Source organism: Lepisma saccharinum, chromosome 27, assembly GCF_977018435.1.
Source record: "Lepisma saccharinum chromosome 27, izLepSacc3.1, whole genome shotgun sequence".
Lineage (NCBI taxonomy): Eukaryota > Metazoa > Arthropoda > Insecta > Zygentoma > Lepismatidae > Lepisma > Lepisma saccharinum.
Window position 1 is genome coordinate 53,594,842 of NC_139255.1, and position 23,523 is coordinate 53,618,364.

General features: G+C 37.8%; 1 protein-coding gene across 2 annotated transcripts in view; it reads left to right on the forward strand.

The window, feature by feature from the left end:
- The window catches only part of spd-2 (centrosome assembly protein spindle defective 2), a 126,937-nt gene that overhangs the window by 99,828 nt on the left and 3,586 nt on the right, over positions 1–23,523 (forward strand). For both annotated transcript variants that reach the window (XM_083113022.1, XM_083113021.1), the window contains exons 19-25: positions 219–377; positions 4,228–4,411; positions 8,237–8,444; positions 10,849–11,148; positions 13,718–14,006; positions 19,540–19,646; positions 23,178–23,454. In XM_083113022.1, coding sequence (XP_082969148.1) covers positions 219–377; positions 4,228–4,411; positions 8,237–8,444; positions 10,849–11,148; positions 13,718–14,006; positions 19,540–19,646; positions 23,178–23,454 — 1,524 coding nt within the window. The remainder of the gene's footprint in view (positions 1–218; positions 378–4,227; positions 4,412–8,236; positions 8,445–10,848; positions 11,149–13,717; positions 14,007–19,539; positions 19,647–23,177; positions 23,455–23,523) is intronic.

A 23,523-nucleotide genomic window follows, 5' to 3' on the forward strand; every position in this document is an offset into this window, starting at 1 on the left:
CTTTACCCCCCCCCCCCTAAGGGGTGGGTGGTGGCGATGAAATTTTTGCGGCATTGACTTACCCCCTCAATAGTATGAAACTTTTTTTCTGTGCAATTTTTCGATTGGATGCATTCTGCATGCGATATTCCATACTAGCATTATAAATGGACCACCCGGTATATCATAATTTGAAGTGATGTTTTCATTCAGTAATTTCTCACCAAAATTTATTACAGATTGAACGAGGAGGTTCGAAGGTTCATAAATGCACCATAGAAATCCCTGGAAACAGTACTCAAGAATTCAGGGTCTCGTTTTGTCCATCAAAGGTGGGAGCGGCTATTGGAATGGTTTCCATCAAAACCACCAACTTGCCTAGAAACGAAAAGTTTGTTGTAAGTGAATGAATTATACTTCCTTTTTTTTGTTAATTTTAATTATTATTATCCTGTAATATTCCACACGGCTGTTGTAGGTCAGAGGAGCAATGCAGTATCGCTGATAGTACTAACATGATAGTATGTCAGTAGAGACTCATGTTTGACTTCTGGTTGAGCCTTAATTTTTCATTAAGTTTCTAAGATAGTATTATTTTCTCTGTGCACTAAAATACAATAGTATTATTTTCTCTGTGCACTAAAATACAGGGTGACCCAAAAGTACTACATCAATACTTAAAGTTTTAGTTTATTCTTACATGTTAATGTGTTGTGTTTGTCTTGCAAATGGTGTGTGTGTGTCTTGTGCAGGTCCCTTTGCAACCTTCCACTTAATTTTCAAAGGTTCTTACACCCCTTGTTTTAACATTTTAACCCCTTCCCAGTGTAATTTTCTGAAAATGCTTTCCTGCTCTATGTATTTTTTTTTCTGAGTATGCATAGTAAAATTTTTAAGTAGCTACTGCTTCAGCACAATTCATCTGAGTATCATGGTTCATACGTCTTTCTCTTCAGAATAGAACTGGCTTTCAAATGGTACCACGCACATGTGTACATCAAGTATGAGGAAAGGGAAATCGGGGATAATTCGGGAAATTTCCCTCCAAAAATCCCTGTTAACTTTGGGGCCCTCTGGACTGGCCCTGGATATAGGTACCCGATTATAATCTACCTTGAAAAATACTATGGTCTATACGTAATGTGTTAGCCAAGTTTCATTGTAATATCTTCAATAGATTTTGAAATCCTGTTTGACAATACTATTAGATACCAGTGGCGGCGATTGGGTTCCAAAACTGGGGGAGGGCAAGGGGCCAAAACTGTGGTGGGGGGGTGCAAAGACAGTATATTTCCCTTTGTAGATAAGATTTAGCATAGTGTGGGGGCAAAAGTGGTAAAATGTAGGGGGGCAACTGCCCCTCCTAATCGCCATCACTGTTAGATACTATTAGAAACTCAAACTTAGGAAAAACAATCTGAACCTGAACAATTTTCTTGGCACGTTTCCATTTTACACACCAAAACCAACAATAAATCGCCAACAGTTCAAATAACGCAACACAAATATACATAAAGCAACTTACTAAATGTGGCACACAAACAAACTCACGTTTGCACTTTGTCAGCGTAACACATAAACAGTTTACTTTCCTCTGAACTTCTTCTTTATCTTCTTCTTCTTCTTTGTCGGCACTGAAAATTGTGACTAAATAAAAGGTCGTTATTTCTTCAATAACAAAACAATTTCACCAACAAAAAACTTATTATTCCGTTCAACACAAGTTACTGCAGTCAGAGATGTTCGCGGGCGTAATATTACGCTGAACACAGGGAAGGGGTTAAGTAATAATTTTAGATAAGGGGATATTTCCCCATGTACATTGAAGGTTGTAAAATGGCCATACATGTCGATGCAACCAACAATTTTAAATCAATCAAAGCATAAATTACAATATCATTATTACAATTAAAATATATTTTCAATGTGAGCTCCACCAATGTCAAAACTTATGTAGGCATGTATCCATGTTCCATAGAATGTGGGACATCATGTCCAGTGAAATGGCATATCACCCTGCACCAATTGACTTACCCAAATGATGAATGGTCCTTATCTTCCCTGTATACACTTTGGATTTCAGGTAACCTCATACTGCAAAACCCAGTGGATTTAAGTCAGGTGGTCAAGTATTCCACTGATCCCCTGAGATCAGTCCGGTGCTGCTGGAATTTAAGCCAACAATGCAAATCACAGAGCTCCCCAATGATGCAGGAGTTTTGAGCCACCCTGTGTGTTGTGTAAATTCAACAAGCAACATGCACAAATAATAATAATTATTATTCTTAAAATTACTTATAATTTGCAGCCCTAAATAGAAGTGCCACAAAAATCAAGTGGGATACCTTTGTTCACTTCTAGAGGGTGAGATTTCTGGTATTTTTCCATTAATGTCCCTGTGGTAAAGGTGGTTAGGCTGTGGAACGAATAACATCAACTCTATGGCAGCTGAGTGTAGAACTACAGCACCCCCCCCTCCCCATGTATTTTCTTGGAACTTTTTCTTTGTCAGCCCTTCCAGGTTGTTTTTACAAAGTATAATGGAATAACAAACATGTAACAGACATTTGATTAGCATATTTATTATTTGTAAGTAAATAATGTACAGTTAGTTGAAACATATATTTTGAAAAACTAAAAGTTTCTCATCAGGAAAAGCTATTTGCATTTGATATTAATCTTTGATCATACGAAGTAAGTTATGACATTTTTTTTTCTGCAAGAATGTGGAACCAGTACAAAAGACTGAAATATACAGGGTGTATTATAAGTAATGGCTCAAACTGACACAGTTGAAAGTACACGATAATTAGAGGCACATATTTTTGGTAAATAAAAAAGCAAAATTTCGGTATAAAAACTGAGTCAATTTCGGGTTCAAAAGCGGTAAATAAAATATATAGCGGTGAAAAATTGGATCAAAAGTGGTATATAAAAAGACATTTTGGTTTTAAAATTGTGAATATAATCCTAAATTTGATTTAAAAACTACACTTATTCCACAGAATTAACATTTCACTTCTAATAGCCCATTTATGTAGTTATCTGAGTATTAAGTTTATTTCTGTGTAAAGGAGTCAATTTTTGTTTCTCCAATATTAACAGCAGAATTAATCAATTTTCCGGGAATTGCATAACTTTCAGGATAATTCAGACCTCAGAAGGTGTCGCGTCGGTGAATAAACCCTAAATTTCGTGTTTAAGAGTTAATTTCGCTTTTTACAGTTCATTTCGCATTATTTCGTGACAAAACATGGTCACAAAATGCATCTCACACCTTTCAAAAACATGAAAAATTAACACTACAATGTGTTTTTTCAAATTTCGTTTTTTCGTCAAAAATTAAATATGCATGCCCCTAACGATAATAGATTAAGCAAAAAAGTCTCAGTAAACGTGGGTCTGCAAACGTGCTGTTTTCGAAATAATTGCGAATGTGTGGTTACAAGCCACCACTGACTTCATTGTTTGTAAATGTCATCCTAGTTGGTAAAATGCCAATAATGTGTGGTTAGAAGCCATCACTGATTGCATTTTGTAAACACAGTGCTTTACTCCGTGCACGTTCCAAGGTTTGCTCTTTGTTGACAAAAAATAACATTTCCGAGAGATGGCATTGTAATCGAACAGGATGAATAAAATCAGTACAGAAAATTGTACATGCTTGTGACCAATTCCAAAATGAACCTGGGGTGTTCCAAAGAATTCGAAACTCAATGCGGAATCGCATACAGTATTGCATCCAGATGCAAAGACGACACTTTGAACACCTCCTTTAACAGGTACGAGTGTACAGTAATTGTAACATGTAACATACTAACGTTTGTTAGAGTAAGTAGAATATTCAATAAATGCAATAAGATGTCCAATGACTTTCTTACTGTATTATTAGCATTTTACTAACTAGGACGACGTTTACAAACAATGAAGTCAGTGGTGGCTTGTAACCACAAATTCACAATTATCTCGAAAACAACTCATTTGCAGACCCATGTTTACCGAGACTTTTTTGCTTCTATTATCATGTACTTTCAACAGTATATGGTACTGTGTATGAACAATTTGATCAAGTGTACCAGGTAACTGTACCACCATTTACCTTTGAGAGAAATGTAATTGCCATGACTTTACCCTCGTATATTGTTATTAGAAATTATTTTGGCATAGAGTGGAACTGAGTTTCCGACAATAGTATTAATAATGTGTTCTTACTTGTGTAATAATGCAGTACTTCCATTTTTATTTCAGATAAGATTATGTGGGTATGGAGGACATGGTAAAATCAAAATGAAAAATGTTTCCAAGGATGAGAAGGGTAACATGTGGCTAAACCTCGGAGATGTTGATTCCAGTTCTACTTTGGAAAGGTGCTTTTTGGTCCAGAATATAGGAACATTACCAGCATTTGTGAAAATTTTCTCTGAACCTAAAGGTATTCCAAATTTTAAGTTGTTATATTCAAATAAACATATTAAGATTTGCTTTACTGCTAACAGAAATCAAGTGTATATTAATTGTAGGGCTAAATTGATGACATTATTCTCCTCTATTAGCAATTCAGATTTGCAGGATGTTGGTACTGTGTGTGATGTATTAGTACTAGGTCAGTTAGCAATTATATGTGCTTTTGCTGTAATTTTCTTTAGGTTGGCTGTGCTGCTGTGTCACATACATGCGAGGGAATGGTTAAGATGTTGCAAAGCTCGTAATCAGTGTACCATGAAATGTTGGCCAGTTCAGATATGAAGTACAGTTCAAACTCATCTGAACAGGCCTCGCTGGCATAGTGGTAACTTACCTTGTAATCAAGGGATCCCAGGTTTGATACCCGGTGGAGGCACATTACACAGTGGTTCAGATCCCACTTTAAACTGTAGGTCCAGATTCAATTGGCCTATCTGTGCACAGGCACGTTATAATACAAGGGTCGTTCAAGGTTGACCGGGATTTTCGTATGTAAAAAATCGATGAATAGCCGGATCATGATGAAACGTGGGGGTGACGTAATGTATTCCTTCGCGAGTAACTAGCGCCCGGCATGACGTATTTCGCGCATGCGCAGCAGTTGCAGCGAACATGGCGGCAAGCAGTGTGTCTGTGGCTGTGGAGCAGCGGTGTGTAATCAAATTTCTCGTGAAGGAGAAAGTGAAACCAGCTGAGATTTTCAGACGATTGCAAGCACAGTATGGTGAACAAACGATGTCGCGGACAAGAGTGTACAAATGGTGTGAGCAGTTTCGCGAAGGACGGGAGCTGGTGACAAATGAAGCGCATGGACACATTCGCGCGACTGAAGTCACACCAGTGAATATCGCACGTGTTGAGCAAATGATTCTTGAGAACCGGCGAGTAACAGTGCGGGATATTGCTGCCGAGGTGAATATCGGTGTCGGGAGTGTTGAGACAATCATTTACGACCACTTACGCTTCCGCAAAATCTGTGCAAGGTGGGTTCCCCGCCAGCTGACATTCGATCAGAAGTGGACACGCAGGACGGTCTGTGAACAGCTTCTGAATCGGTTTCGAGCAGAAGGTGATGAATTGTTGCAATCCATCATCACGTGTGATGAAACATGGTTGCACAATTCAACCCCAGAGACCAAACGTTGCAGCATGGAGTGGCGGCATAAAGGTTCCCCGCCCCCCAAGAAAAGCAAAATGCAGCCGTCCTCTGGAAAGATCATGGCAAGTGTCTTCTGGGACATGAAGGGCATTATCCATGTGGATTTTCTGGACAAAGAGAGCACGATTAATGCCCAGTATTACTCCACATTGTTGAGTGGTGCTGTACGAAAGTCCATTCGCAAGAAAAGACCTGGGATGTTGTCTGGAAATGTCATTCTTCTCCATGACAATGCCCGCCCTCACACAGCCAATGTGACAACAACTACTCTGGCCGAAATGCGCTGGGAAGTTCTGCCCCATCCCCCCCTACAGTCCGGATTTAGCCCCCAGTGATTATCATTTGTTTGCACCCCTTAAAGACCAGCTGGGAGGGAAGAAATTCATGACAGACGAAGCACTGTGGAGCGATGTCCTCCAGTGGCTACGACAACAGCCAAGTTCTTTCTACGCCAAAAGGAATTCCGGAGCTTCCAGAACGATGGCAACGGTGCCTCGGCGCGCACGGAGAATACTTTGAAAAACTAACATAGTTTGGTGTTTCTTCTGCTACCTATTTCCTCTGCAGAAATAAAAGTCCCGGTCAACCTTGAACGACCCTTGTAATTATATGAGACTAAAATAATGTTAATTCAATATAATTAATTTTGTATTGTTGTTATTACATGAATAGGTACAAAGTTGGTATAAGAATAGAGATATAACAGCAGGTATTCATTATGAAGCTATGTATAGTTAAGATCAGCAACATTTGTATATAAGTAAGTGCCCTGACAAAGAAATTAATGTCAAATAGATATGCATAAAATATTAAGCAGGAACTTTAGTTTGCATCAGCTGGATTTGTTCAACTGTTATTGAATAGACATTCAATTCTTTTATCATAAATAGTATTGATACTGTCCTTCAAAGCTGTATGATCCCAATGTACCTTTCCTTCCAGTAAGTTCAGAAGAAATAAATAACCATCGATTATACATCAAAAGCTAAACAAGTATATTTTCATTATTTGATTTTAGTACTTGGTAAGTCTTTAAGGGGGGTCTGGACCCCTGGACTCCCCCCTAAATACATCCTTGTCTGTGCACAAAAATAAAATAATAACTTGTGGTGCAACAGCTCGCGAGGGCCAGGACCTACCTACCGACTGCCAGTTCCATTCCCAATTGTTGAGGTGGGAGATCATCGAAACATTTATGGGATGTCGTGTGGTCAGCATGACGAACCCCCAGTTGTTGCTGTAGGTTGCCATGACCTGGTTACGCTACTCATTTGTAGCTCCCCAGTTTCCTCACGATGGTGGGTGGCCACTGCTCCCATACACAGGCCGAAATCTCAGGAGAGAAGTTCATATGCTTTCCCTCAAGAGACTCAAACCTGTGCGCGTCCCGTAGCCAGAGCCCAAAGCATGACGCCTTAGACCGCATGACTACGGTGCAGAACTGTCTGTGTACAAAGTGGACTTAAAGCAATTCACTTCAACAGGTTCAATTCAGGAGATGCAATGACTCTGGCTATATTTCCTGACATCCTGATGCTTCTTCAACCTGGATACTTCTGAGTGCTGACATTTTTTCTTCATTGCCTGACCCACCTCATCATGCTGTGCCACTCTGGCACACATAGGTAGCAATCCTTGTTGGGCTTTTGTTGTAGTGCTGCACTGCATCTCCTGAATGGAACTTGTATGGATGAATGCCTCCACTGCTACAATTGATGTCTGGCAGACTGACTCCAAGCCATGCATCTGCCAAAGCATGGGAGATTCCTGCACATCAGAATAGAGCTACAAGCTGAAATTGGTAGATACAGAATATATGGTTATATCCATAAAATAATACCAAAATGGTCGATCTTCGTGGCAGAGCGGTTAGCAGAGCATGTCAGGGGTCCCAGGTTTGAATCCTGGCCTGGGCATGGGTGTTCTTTGTGACTGTACCTTCATCATATCATCACTTACCCTCATTGTTGCGATTAGCCAAAAGTAGCAGAAAAGCAATGAAAATGACCTATATCAATCAATCTATAATAAAAAATATTGAATTTTGTACTAAATGACAGGTTATTTATAGTATAGATTAGAAATGGAACAGATCAATTGATTGGTATTGGCCAATATAGGCATATGAGTTTATCTGTAAAATTACCAATAATTTTACAGATCAGATATATCAATAAATGTCTTATAATTTAGTACAAAATTCTGCCAGTTATATTTTTTGTGGTTATAAACATATAATCTTCTTGCCCTAATGTTTTAAAAAGTAAATGTAAATGCAGTCATCTGATAATATACATTCATTAAGGAGGTCAATGAACCATTCAGGTTCTTAAAGAACCATTTGCAATTTCATTTCGGTTATCGGTATCAGTAAATTTTATATTGGTACTTTATCAATATCGGCCAAAATTCCATCCCTAGTGTAGATATATGTTGGCTCAATAAAATTATCGGTAATTTTACAGATAAACTGTTACAATGATATGGCTACATTGGATAGCTACACAGCTTCGATTAATCTGTCACATCCCTCATTAATGATGCACTGTTATTTGTGAAGGGTATTGATGAAGCAGTTATGTTGTTAATTTTCATTCGTGCATTGTCTAAATACATGATTCTGGTGTTTTACAGAGATAAATGTATTGAAAGCTGTGAACAGAACAACAATAACTGTAATTCCTGATCAATTTGTGCTGGATGGTTCTTCGAGTAAAGAAGTAACAGTCGTGTACTACACTGAGAATTCAGAATTGAAGACAACAGCAGCGTCCGAAGTTCAGGAAGTCGGTACTTTGTTCCTAACGTCGGGGGATGAAATCAGCCGTCTAAGGCTCAGAAGGTAAGACGTGTGACGCACCTCTATGCTACTTTATTTATGGTATAATTGCTATGATTTTTTTATAAAATTACCATTAATCAATATATGGCAAATATTACGTAACAAGTTCACCCCCCAATACCCCTTACCTAGTCAATCTCTGTTGAATTTTCTTTCTTGTTGCTACTTTTAACATGTGAAATGAATATTCTAACCTGGTTAAGCGGGTGTGGTGTACACACATGCTTAAATGCATGAATTGCCTAAATAACTTGGCCTGGAAAACATTTTGTTCTTGGTCTGGAAAACATGGAAAAGTCAGGGAATTTTGTTTTTGTTAAATTGTAGACACTCTAGTACTGCATGGGACCACTTTCACTCACACATACTTGTTCGAGTCTTCACCCACTCTCGAGCGTATACAATGGAATATCATTTTAATGTGACAATAATCATACACATATATGTAAAATATCCACTTTGTAGTTTCAGCCCACAATCATCTATTTCATTTTCATATCACTGTATTGGTAAGATAGACAACTACATTTTAACATGTTCACTGAAGGTTCAATTTTACTGAATCTTTCACTTCATGGTTCATATTTGAGGGCCCACTACCAAATTATGGTTATGTGTGTACCACTGGGCTTCAAGTGTATACCGCTCATTTTGCCTGTTCAAGCATTATTTGCTAGAGCGAAATCCTTTTGTGCAGCAAATCCTCTCTAGTAGACACTAGGGATGTGACGAAGCCGATTACAGATGTATGACAATTGCTAGAAATTGAAATATCGGCATTGTCAAATATCCAATATTTAAACCGGTAGATAATACTAGAGTTTTACCTTCTAATAAGTTTTATATTTTAGCTTTGTAAGATTTATTGAAAATTAGGTTACGATTCTTCATCATGTAGAGTTTTTGTAATAAAATTATTGCAAACTCTCATTCAGAGGATCAGCCTCCTTCAAAATCAGAAATAGACCAGTACATTGCTGAACCGACTATTCCACGTAACCAGGATCCACTGTTGTATTGGAAATTCAAAAATGAGTATCCAAACCTGAAGCATGTGGTGAGAATATACTTGGGATACCTGCTGCATCAGTATTCAGTGGAGGAGCATTCAGTGTTGCTGGACAGATTTGCGATAAGAGAACAAGTAGGTTACTTCCAGAAGTGTTTCCAAAACTCGTGTTTCTGAAATTGAATCTGCCAGCATTAAATTTACAACATTAAGAATAGGAATTCGTTTTGCATTTCAAAGAACTGCTTGTGTACCAATGAAAAACTAAATATGCTGACTAAGGCAGTAATTTATTTTATTAAAAACATAAACTAAACGTAACGTTTCAACCTTCTAGCAAGGTCTTCTTCAGACTCTGTATCAAGTACAAAAGACCTTGCTAGAAGGTTGAAACGTTACGTTTAGTTTATGTTTTTAATAAAATAAATTACTGCCTTGGTCAGCATATTTAGTTTTTCATAAATCATGGAAACAAGGCTTAATGGTGTTATAATTGTGTACCAATGTTAAATCTCTTGAGAATCTATGTTCTTCTTAAAGGTTCACATAACCATATTCTCTTCAGAGTATATATGTATATACATATGATATGCAAAAATGTGCATAGCAGATTTATTCTTGTCATGCTGAAAATAACATCCCACTTTTGTTGAATAATCTTATGTATTGGAATCGGTTAAATATCGGCATCAGTAAATTTTCAGCTTCGTCACATCCCTAGTAGTTTAATGATTTCATAACAGTGAAAGTCCTGTCATGGCTCTATGAGCGTCCCGTCCCACAATAGGCAGAAGTGGGGTATGGTTGGTGGACTACAATGTGATCCTCCCAGCTAGATCCGAGGGATCCGCTGACCAACAACAGGTGCGGTCCTCCATTCATATTGGGGGTTAGGTGTAGAGCTGACAACTCTGCACTGTAAAAAGACATGTCAAAAAACAGCAACATGAGGTAATGGATATTCCCAAGGTAAAATATTCCGGAGGTAAAATAGTCCCCCATTCGGATCTCCGGGTGGGGACTACTTTGGGAGGTCCCTGGACTATTTAAATGATTAAATCAAGAAGACTTAGGTGGGCAGGCCATGTGCCACAAATGGGAGAGGAAAGAGGAGTTTACAGGATTCTTGTTGGGAAACCTGATGGTAAGAGACCTGTAGGAAAACCAAGACGAAGATGGAGGGACAACGTTGAGATAGACCTAAAGGAAATCGGTAGGGATGGAAAAGAGTATATAGATCTTGCTCAAGATAGGGACAGATGGAAGGCCTGTGTTGCTGCAGCCATGAACCTTAGGGTTTAAGAAGTCTAGAGAGTTAGTTAGAAAGTTTACTCCAGACAAGTTGATTATTGTAAATACTGTGGATGAAATTACCAGTAAATTTTTCTCTTGTAGGATTGCTGATAAACAAGGCCAAAAGAACTTGAAAAAGGAGCTGGATCTTCAACATGTGTACCTCCACTCTCACTTCCCAGGAGAAAAGGCCCACCCAGAACTGGAGGGTTTCATTGACACAGGGAAGGACTTTGAAATGTTGTCGAGTGGTTTCAGCAAGATGGTTGTGACCCTGGTGGTTGAGAAGATAAACGAGGAACAAGAATCGACCATTGACCCGTCTTCTGCAACGTTCCTACCTTTGGAGGAGGGAGATACCACTATAATGTCTGCAACTTGTGTCACGGATACCACTTTGAGGTTTGTTGATTTACTTGTAAGTGGGTGGAAGGCCCATGGCCAAGGCATGGATGTATCATTAGGTTTGTGTTATCACCAATTTCATCAGTTCATCATTCATCCGTAGTCATGATTAACCCAAAAGGTAGAAGCCAACCTCCGTGGCAAAGTGGTTAGCATTGCGCACTACATTACGAGGGGAGTCAGGTTCTAATCTTGGTCTGGGCCTGGGTGTTCTTTGCGAGTGTCTGTCCCTTCATCAATTTCATCATATCATCACTCGCCTGATCTTCGCGATTAGCCAAAAGTGGCAGAAAATCAAAGTATAATAAACCAATCAAGTGACATCAATGACTGCTGTAGAAGCAGAGTTGGTAATTTTTTTAAAAAAGACAAATAAAACATTATTTTCATTTTTTTAAATCTTTTAAACAGTGATTTAATCCAGAACAAAAAAAAACGTTTTAAACAAATAAAATCAAACATTTCAGGAAGACTTATTTTCTAAGAAGAATGGTTGATAAGTAGCGGCATGCATATTTCGTTTTTGACGAAAACACGAAATGTGAATTAACACATTCTAATTTTAATTTTTCATGTTTCTGAAAGGTGTGAGGTGCATTTTCCTATCCTGTTTTGTCACGAAATGATGCGAAATGAACTGCAAAAGCAAAATAGACTCTTAAAACACGAAATTTACCGTTTATATACCGACATGACACTTTCTGAAGTCTGAAGTATCTTGTGAGTGATGCAATTCACGGAAAATTGATTAATTCTGCTGTAAATATTGGAGATGCAAAAATGGACCCCTTTATACAGGAATAAACGTAGTATTCTGGTAATGATTTAATGTGCTATTAGAAGGGATATGTTTATTTTGTGTAATAGTGCAGTTTTTAAGTCAAATTTAGGATTATTTTTTAAAACCAAAGTGTAATTTTATATGGTGCTTTTTCACCGCTATAACAGCGAAATTTCATTTTATTTACTGCTTTTGAACCCGAAATTGACTCTGTTTTTGTACCGAAATTTGGCTTTTTTTATTTACCAAAAATATGTGCCTCTATTGATAAGGAATCTCTTGATCATCCAGGGATGGACTTATAAAGTAAACACTTCACTAACTTCTTAAATTACCTATTTACATTACTTGTAAATCTTGCATGCAGGCTGTTCGAGGAGGTTCACCTATTCCACAGTTGCCAGACCCCAGTACATCCCTGTAGTAGCTACTCTGTTTTCTAAAATATCACATTTTATTCTGAATGCAACAAAATACATAGACATTAAGAGCAATGTGTGCTTAGTACTGAACAAAACTGTTTCTTCCATATACATACTGTTAAATCATAGAAGTGTTTTAAACATGCCAAAACTGAGTAAAAAAATAAAACTAAAGTCTACTGAGAAACAAAGGGATAAATGGTTTCTTGGAAGAACCACACAACTTTGTGGACATGTTGCTTTTTGTAATAACTCTAGACTCAGGATGTGCTTGCTTAATGTCTTGATGTCACATGCGGTTCTCTTATGTTAAGTGTCAGAATGCCTATAAGGAGGAGACGTGGTAAGTACACCATGATTATTGAATTCTATTAGCTGTTATAACTAGGAAGCAGATATTCAGGTCTAACTTATTTATTTTTTATTAAGTAATGAAGACCAGTTTTGGCATGTGCTTACTTTGTTCTCAAGCTTTCACCACATCATGTGGCTTCCTCAGGAGATAGGACAAGAATAGTAACGATTTAAGACATGGGAAGGTAAGTTAAGGTTAAAAAAGAGTTGCCAGCCTGACATGGAGTAGGAAGGAGTGACAGGCCACTGCACTGTCTTTTATCTTTTTAACCTTAACTTACCTTCCCATGTCTTAAATCATTACTATTCTTGTCCTATCTCCTGAGGAAGCCACATGATGTTGTGAAAGCTTGAGAACAATGTAAGTTATGCCTTATATTTTGTTTTTTATGTTCTAAAAACAGTGGAAATATGTGGCTAAAAGAAAAAAAATTACATTCAAAATTCTGTCAAACAAATGAATAATATTCACCAGTGACACCAGGGTTATTTATATGATGCATTCTGTTGATTATATCTGAACAATGGCATATTGTGAAAACTACCTTTCCAAACATAGTCAGACGTGCATATTTGAAGTGTGGGATGTCATGCACACTTACACCATCAATTTCACTTCTTTTCCACTCTCCAGAATGTGAGCAATTTACATAGTTTTTGGTACCCCATAATTTGTCTTTAAGCACATTCAAGCATGTTCTTGATATAGAGTTCAATTTCCCTTCAACTTCACTAATGTCCTTCACTGTTTCGCAACAGTTGTGTGGAAGTTTCATTTTTTTCTATCAGGCACCACAAAAAGCTTACATTTGGAGATAGGAATCCCAAATTGTCTTGTAAACATCCATCTTTCAATAAATCTTGAAGTATCACAAAGTATTTTGTTTATTTTATGCATTTACTCAAATAATGAGTATGGCCAACTTCTGAAGCAAGGGAAAAAATGTGTTTACCTAAGAATCTGCTCCTCATTGATAATATGGACTGAGATGGAGTATTTACTTTTCAGGCCAGTCAGTTCGTGCTCCCACGCGGACAGTGAATCAAGCAGAAGTGGTGAACTGCTACGAGTAAGGCCGATGCATCTAGAGCTGCTGAGACGTAACAACTTCTCCAATTTCCTTGAAATCAACAGTCGTTGTGATGTTCCGCAGACATTTGAAGTGAAATGCGATTCTGAATTCTTGACCGTTGAACCAATAGAAGGTTATCTTGCTGCACGTGGCCATGCGATCGTGCGGATATCTGTTCCGACTAATTTGGCTGCCCAGATGTGTCAATGGGAAGGATCAGTTCAGGTGTGTATAATATATAAGACAAGTAATAGTTTGCTGATGAATTGAAGTTACTGTGGAACCTCGATTTTTGTTTTTGGGGGGGGACCAAGATGAAAAAACAAGGGGAATGTTTTTCAACATTTTGCTATGTTGGGACCTTGAACGTAGTATAATGTGGGGAAAATGTAAAATCAGGATTCCACACTGTATTTTCATGCACTTCATTTTGTCTTGAATAGCTACATTTCCTCTTTTTTTTTTTTTTTTACTTAAAAAGTAATTTTTGTATTCTGTGCCCTTTCATATTGTTGCAACATTAAATTTACTTACGTGAAGTTTTCAAATTTTGTATTTCTGCGTTGCACAATTTAATGGTTAAATCCTATTAATTTCGAAGACCCTCTATCTTCATTCACTAAGGGTACGGCATCTGGAGCAGAGATGGTACCACCTCACTGCTTTGTTCCCAGGTGGCGGTAGTTGCAATTTTTCCCATTCAGTGGCGCTGGCGTGTGTATCCTGGTTTGCATCGTCTGCTGTGCTTTCTACTTCCTGTTGTCGGGTGTCGCTGCCAGGTTGTGGTTGGGGGCTGGGCCGTGCTGCTCGGTGCGGTGCAGTTCCTGTTTCCCGCGTGGCTGGGGGGGGGGGGGGGGTCACTCCACATCCTTTCTTTTTGAGGATGGTGTGCCAAGTCGGGTGTGCCTGTCCATTATCCAAATTCAGTACTGGTTACTGTGCCCTTAGTGAATGAAAACCCTCTGTCGAAATTAATAGGATTCAACCATTAAATTGTGCAACGCGGAAATACGAAATTTCAAAATTTCACGTAAGTAATTTTAAACTGCATTTACCGCATCCATCATGAACATCAAATTTGTTTTCAAATACACTGTAGTCCATGTTATGTAAATAACATTATTTTCACATATTTTTTGGGGCTGAGCTTCCGATACCACTTTGAACCAATACTCGTACCGATTCCCACCAATACCAGTGGTTGACAATTCTAACCATTAAAAGTTTTTCAAAATACTTATTAATATTACTCCATTCCAATTATGTGCATCAATTTACAAAGAGTTTTGTTTTAAAATATTCAAGATTACATTAAGAGTATTAAATTTCATTATGAAATCACATAATCAATTATTTTTTTGTTGTTTTTTTTTCCACACAAAACTTGTGCAAAAAGAAGCTTCAATTTTCCATAGCTTCCTGGAAGTGTTAATGTGGCATTTTTGCAGACCCCATGAATGGCTAAAATGCCAGAAAAGTATTGGTAAATAAATTCCGCTATTTTTCAATACCCCTTGTATTGGCCAATCAGCTGTAATAATTTTATATACTGAGCTCAGTAATTGAAACAAAATTTTTCTTATGTTTCACAAAATTTCTTGTTAGAATTATGAGTATGAAGAATTCTAGCCAGAACAAGATCATATCATTTCCTTATTAAGTGGTCATTTTACCCAGTGATGTACTCTATGTGATCAGAAGTATCCGGACACCCACCTGAAAATAAAGTACAAGTTTGGGCAACCCTCAATCGGGAACACTGGCAGTAAATACAGGCCCACCCTTAGCCTTGATGACAGCGTTCACTCTCACAGGCATACTTTCAATAAGGTGCTGGAAGGTTTCCTGAGGAATGGCAGCCCATTCCTCGCAGAGCGCCAAAATGAGAAGGGGTATTGATGTGGATCGGTGTGGTCTAGCACGAAGTCGGCATTCCGAAACATCCCGAGATGTTCAATGGGATTCAAATCAGAACTCTGCACAGGCCAGTCCATTAGTGGGACGTTGTTGTCGTCAAACCACTCTCCCACAAGCCCTGCAGTATGGACGGGTGCTCGGTTGTGTTGAAAGACACAATGGTCATCCCCGAACTGGTCTTCAACGGTAGGCAGCATGAAAGCTGTTAAAATGTCAACGTAAGCTTGTGCTGTGACAGTGCCATGTAAAGCAACAAGGGGGCCAAGCCCCCTCCAGGAGAAACATGACCACACTGTAACCCCGCCACCTCCGAATTTCACTGTCGGCACTATACAGGCTGGTAGATGTCGTTCACCAGGCATTCGCCACACCCACACCCTACCATCGGATCGCCACATTGTGTACTGTGATTCATCACTCCACACAACGGTTTTCCACTGTTCTATGGTCCAGTTTCGACGCTCCTTGCACCACACGAGGCGGCGTTTGGCATTTGTCTGTGTGATGTTTGACTTATGGGCAGCTGCTCGGTCATGGAAACCAAGTTGCCGCACCTTGCGCCAAACAGTAATGGTGCTTGGAGTAGATCCTGATGCAGTTCGGAATTCCTGTGTGATGGTGGCGATGGATGATTGACGATAATGCTGAACGACCCTCTTCAACACTCGATGGTCTCTGGAGGTCAACATGGGAGGTGGCCTGCACGCATTAGGGTTGCACAGATCCCTTCACTATAACATCGGAAATAGTGGACAGGGGGTTGTTTAGGAGGGTGGAAATCTCACACACAGACTTCCTACACAAGTGGCACCCAACCAACTGACCACGTTGAAAGTCTGTGAGTTCCTCAGACCATCCCATACTGCTGTCTCACACTGTCTGCAGACTACTGAGTTCGCTGACTATGTGTTCCACGCGGTAGATGGCAGTACTGTGTCGCCCTCTATGATAAACACACGTTTCACGGTGTGTCCGGATACTTTTGATCACATAGAGTATATTTTTCAAGAACTTTATTGCTGAACCAAGTTACTGCAATACAAATTGATTGTTTCATGTAAATGGAATAAAACATTAAAAAAAATCATGCACTTGAAAGTACAACCTTTTTTAGTGCATGTATTTACGAGAAAGTTAGGGCTGAGTCATTAACAATGGCAATATATTGATATCGAAAACTATTAGATAGTTGGAATTTTGTCACGGATACTAAGCAATACGTTTCTGGAGTCTAGGTATATCGCCAGTCCACAAAAAAGCAGGCACTTTTGCTGTGTGTGTGTGTGCTTAATCAATATTATGAACAACAACTTATTGTTACAAACTACAAATATCTGTATTAGTGGGAATCATTGAGGGATGGGACAGATTAATCGGTACGCTATCGGTATTGCAGGGTGGCTACTCACTGGGAATTCCTTGAATTCCGGGAATTATGCGTGTATTCTGCATGAATTTTACTCCTTAGACGTGAAAAATGGCAACTTTTATTAATCAAAATACCACTGAATTAATACATATTTATAAATGCCCTGATGTAGGTTTTCCACAGTTTAGCTTCTATTTTTATCTAGGAAGGAAAAGAAAGTTGCGTTGAAAATAGAACAGATTTCTCAATCCATTTATTTTGTTAGTGTCCTTTGCAGAACAGTCTATCTGACAGACTGAAGATTATTACAAGATAACATCTATTAAAGTTGATTAGTTAAAATTGGAGTTTGAAATTCTTATACAATTAACAGTGTGTCGTAGATTAGTTTATCCCGTAACATTTGTGACTTGTGTTTGTAGATGTATTTCAAGTCTGAGTATGTGAAATGGCAAATGTAAATTCCGCACCTTATATTTAATATTTTAAATATATATACTATTTAATTGTATTGAATTAGAATTTTTGGATTCATTGAAATCATGCAGACCCTTTATACTGTTAATATATTTGTTTTTGTATGTGCGAGGGTGGTGAGAGGCAATATTACGTAAGGTTGAAATACTATAAACCTTTTTCGAGCAGGCCTCATCTACAGGAAGCTATCAACTCGAGCAAGCACCGGCACCTAATGACCTGTTGGGTGAGATGAGTCAAGGCAAGGATACTATAAACCTTTTCCTGCTCCCCCCAAAATAGTCAATAGTTAGGCTGGATAGTTTGATGAACTAACCGATCTCCAACTATGCACTTGAACTGCCCTTACAATTTACGTAAGGTTGAAATAGAGAAAACATCTGCTTGTAGCCTTGAATTTTTGAAAAGTTCGCCTTGAAAACCAGGAATTATACGTGAATTTTATCATAGTCGTAGAGTGGCCACCCTGTATTGGCAGATACAGACATATTGGTAAAATTACTGATAATTTTAACGATCCGATATACAGTATTGGCCATATTATTAAAGTCTTCAGTTGAAAAACTGAAACGCAGATTAACTCACTTTATGTAGAGAAATTGGACAGATTTAATGTTTTGTGATACTCATTGCAAGTACTGTCAGTACTTCGTATGACCACCTTTGGCTCTTTTTGAGCCCATTTTAATCATTGTTTGTTTACAGTTCCTTTTCACTCTTTTTTTCTAGACTTCAAGCAACGTGATTTATGAAATTACGTGTTGTTCCAAAGATACAAATAAAGAACACCCCTTACAACAAACAGAATTAATATTACTTCCTTTGTTATTGCCAAGAAATAGCATAAATAACATGGTAAACAATGTACGTATTGTTCCTGGCATTTTTGCGAATATGCAAAGTATCGTGCTGCCACCTATCTTGAGACACAGTAAAAGAAAGGGTTGTGGGAAACAAGATTATATTGAAGCAGACAAACAGTTTAATCCCATAAAAAGTTATAACAATCGTCAAATATATTTACTTAGAACAAGTCAAATAATTTGGCCAATACTGTATCTATAAATATTAGGGATGTGACGAAGCTGAAAATTTACCGATGCTGATGTACTCTCCGATAATTTTTGGAACCCATACTGATGCCGATATTTAGCTGATTTCGATACATAACAGAAATGGGATGTTATTTCCAGCATGACAAAAATAAATTTGCTATGTACATTTCTATTGCATATCATATGTATATACATATATATTCTCAAGATATGGAAATGTACATTTCCATCTAAATAAAAATGGTTATGTGAACCTTTAAGAAGAACATACATTCTCAAGAGAATTAACATTAGTGCACAAGCAGTTCTTTGAAATGCAAAATGAATTCCTGTTCTTAATGTAAATTTAATGCTGGCAGATTCAATTTCAGAAGCACGAATTTTTAAAGCACTTCTGGAAGTAACCTACTTCTCTTATCGCAAATCTGTCCAGCAACACTGAATACTGATGTAGTAGGTATGCCCAAGTATTTTCTAACCACTTGCTTCAGGTTTGGATACTCATTTTTGAATTTCCAATACAACTACGGATCCTGGTCACGTGGACTAGTTGGTTCAGCAATGTACTGTTTTATTTCTGATTTTGAGGTAGGGTTGATCCCCTGAATGAGAGTTTGCAATAATTTTATTACAAAAATCTACAAATGATGAAGAATCGTAACCTAATTTTCAATAAATCTTACAAAATTAAAATATAAAACTTATTAGAAGGTAAACTCTAGTATTACCTGTACCAGTTGAAATATCAAATTTTTGCTGATGCCGATACCGATATGTCAATTTCTGCCGATTTTCATACATCTGTAATAGACTTCGGCACATCCCTAATAAATATCTTACAATTTAGTGCAATATTCTGTCATTTGATTTGTTGCAATTACTTTATATACATAATATTTTATTTCATTATATTGAAAATTATATATTGTTGAAATTTCAGATCTACACTGAAAATGATGTAAAGACTGTCAAAGTGAAGGTAGATGCTATTGATAGAAACAACGTTCTTCAACATGATAACCAGCCACGCCATACAACTGCCACAAGGTAAGTATTTTAACAGCGTAGAAGACTGTTAAGCAGAGAAATGGTTTCTCTTAAATATTTCATGACAATACTTTGTCTGGAGGAGAAACATAGGTAAAAGAATTGCAATATCACCATTTTCGTTTGGAGTATGCCGGCCCCAATGGTGGAGTGGTTATCACATTGTGCTACGACGCCAGGGGTCCCAAGGTGGAATCTCAGCCTGGGCATGGATGTTTGTGGGTGTCCAATCATCATATCATCACTCATCCCCATCTTCGCAAATTAGCCAAGAGGCACAAACCGCGAAGTAAAATAGAGCACATCAATCAATCATTGAATTCAATAGCAAAGGGTCAAATGTGATAATTATTGTATAAAAAAAACAAAGGACAAACAGCAAATATACTTCACATGATCTGAATTTAATGAAATAATCCATTACTTCTCTATTGCTGCAGTCCCTGCCATTTAGGACGATGATTGGTTAGGAGTTAGCCTTTCTCAACAAATTCACATGTATTGTCTGTTTGATCTCTGCAAACAAAATGAGACCAAGACACTGAACTGATGAAACTAATTCCATTATTCTATTGTAATACATTATAATCGCTCTTCAAACCACCTTCCTAGCTGATGCTTGTATCCATATCTTAAAAAGTCAACATAAGTTTTCATAAATTTATATTGAATCTGGAAGTCTGGAACAAGGCATTCGTTGTTGATCTCTAGCATTTTATAGGTTTGTCGCGTGTTACTCACAAATCCAGAATATAGAAAAGGAAAGTTAAAAATTGTACTTACGTATGTGAGTATAGTGCTCTTATTGTAGAACGACGTTTCAGAGATTGACTATCTCTTTCCTCAGGTTCGTATAAAGAGCACTATACTCACATACGTAAGTACAATTTTTAACTTTCCTTTTCTATATTTTGTTGATCTCTTATTAATTGTCCTCAATGTCACGATTAAGTAGAGAGAGATGGGCCAAATTACAGAAATACAACCTTTGTCAGAAAAGTTCCAAGACTGAGCTCGTAAAAAATAATTTATTCAACTTAGGAACTAATGGTCCAAGGTCTTGTCAAAAAAGTTCCCTCGGCTATCTATACACAGTTGCCACCGTTTCTGGAGGTCATGGAAGCAAGCAGAGAAAGCTTCATCCGGGATGCTTCTCAGCAGCTTTTTCACGTGGGGGAAACAAAAAAAAATCACATGGCGACGGTTCGGGTGAATATGGGGAATGTGTTAGAGCAGGGATACGATGCTTGGCCAGATTTTCCTGGACTGGTAAAGCAATATGGGGCCTTGCATTGTCGTGCAATAAGAACCACTGCCAAGATGCCGGCAAATCAGGACGTCAGCACCAAATTGCTTGACAAAGACGTTTCAGCTCGTCAATATAAAAGTTTTGATTTATCGTTTATCCTTCAGGCAGATATTCATGGTGCATCAAAACTTTAGCATTAAAAAATGTGATCAACATTGTCTTTGGATCGTCTTGCACTGAATCTCTGCCCTCCCAAAACCTTTTGTGCCAATCAAAGACACAGCTTCTCGATAATGCCTTGTCACATATACTTGCTGTATCATATTCCATGTTTCACTAGAGGTTTTCCTAGCTTAACAGATAACTTAATGTTACCTGTAACTCTCTGCTCAGAATCTGTGTCCATCACGTCACTCGAGTAACTTCCAACTAAATGTGCCAACAAGCCGAACAGTGGGTTGCAAAGCACAGCCCTGCCACCTAGTGAGTTTACATTGAAACACTTCCAAGGCCATGTTTATTCAGAACTCATATCGGGTAATAATTTTGTGTTTCAATATCATAGGTAAAGAATAAAAAAATCAGTCCTGGAACTTTTCTGACAAGGGTTTTAGAATAAAATGTAAAAACTGATTGCTTGACATGTATATGCCTTAATATGTACCATTTCACATCAGTGGTAAGTTTATAAATAACCTTTAGCTGACAGAACCTTGCATGCCTGGAAAGCCTATCTGGATAGAAACTTTTCAGGCACGTGTTTTTAAAACTTGCCCCAATGTAATAATAATAATAATAAACATAGTTCTAAAGAGTGGCTACTCACCGGGAATACCTGGGAATTATGTGTGAATTTGCTCCAGGAATTTTCTCCGTGTACGTTAAAAGTTGCAACTTTTAACCCAAATCTCATTGAATATCTCAAGTTTTTCACAGTTTGGTTTTATTTTTGTCGAGGAAGGAAGAGAAAACTGTGTGGAAAATAAAACCAAATCCTCTCAATCCATTTTCTTTGTTACTGTTCAGAACAATCTATCTGACAGAGGGAAGATTGTTGCAAGATATAATTTTAGTTTTATATTTTGTACAATAACAATTTTTCGTAGATTAGTACATCCCATAGCATTTGTGACTTGTGTTTGTAGATGTATTTCGCATGAGTATGTGAAATGGCAAATGTAAAATCCGCACCTTAAATTAAATATCTTAAATACATACTGTTTAATTGACTTGAACTAGAATTTTTGGATACATTGGAATCACATAAACCATTTATATTGTTATATATTTGTGTGTGTATGTATGTGGGTAGTGAGAGGCAGTAATACATAAGATTGAAATAGATAAAGCATCAGCTTGTAGCCTTGAATATTTTGGAAAGTACACCTTGAAAACTGGGAATTACACTTGAATTTCATCATGGTCCTAGAGTGGCCACCCTGTTCTAGTACTCATGGTCGTAGTAGAGATGATTTTTCTAATGGCAAGGTTTTTAGTGGAGGTGAAATTTATAAATTGTATCTCCCAATAATGAAAGTTGAAGAAGACAATTTTTAAAAAAAAATGTATTTGGCATGCCCCTGTGGCCAGCCCCACAGGCATAATTGAATGAAAAAATGTAGTATGTAGCAGTGGTACATTCCTACAACCATGCAAAGTTGCTATAAAAATAGGCTCATATTTCTTGTAGTGGGGGATATGAACAATGTTGCCAGCTTGTGGAAACAGTTTTTGGAATTTTGCTTCTAGTGTCTGTCCTATGGATGCTGGATGGACCAGATTTGTATGGAAGCACGGCAAAAGACTACTCTTTGAGGATATGTAATGAGCATCCCCAAATTTGACTTTTTGAGTCACAATTTTCAGGAAATTTTTAAATTGGGCCTTTGCCCCTGTATCCCTAATTGTTGTACGTTGTAAAAGTGTTCTTTTGTCCTCATTATTACGTGTAAAAGTGAAACATATCAGCAAAAAGCACTTTATGAGATCTATCCCATAATACTCAGAGGGAAACAAAATACTTCTTCAAACTCTCCTTGTAAATAAATAATAATAATAATAATAATAATGAATATATTGTTTTGTAATTTGAGTATACTATACCTTCATATGTACGCAAATGAACAAAGAAGACCGAAATGAAGTATCACATGTAGTTTTCAAAAAATGGCACATTAATTGCTGCCAAGTGGTGCTGGGAAGCTGGCTTCCTATTTGTCCACTAAAGGTGAATGCATCTGACAAGGTAAACAGAGAAATTTGAAAACCGTATTCTCTTCCAGCAGATTTCCTCCATCTATCTTGTATAAGGCTCCAGCTGCAGTTCTATCAGAGCCCACGTTCCAAACACCAAGACGACCAGATACTGAGATTATGCCAGAAAACCCTAGAAGCTACCAGAAGCCAAGTTATTCAAGGGTTTCAATCCCCAGAGAAGAAAAAGCTGAATCAAACCTCTCATTGTACTCGGACACGTATGAGGTGACATTCAGTGCAAAACTTGGAGAAGCCGCTGCTCATAAGGTGGTTGTAAAGAACAGATCAAGGCATGCAGAAAAGGTATGCAATTAATACAATGATTGCTTATTTACAGATTGTTATCATTAAGGCCTGGATATTTATGAAGTA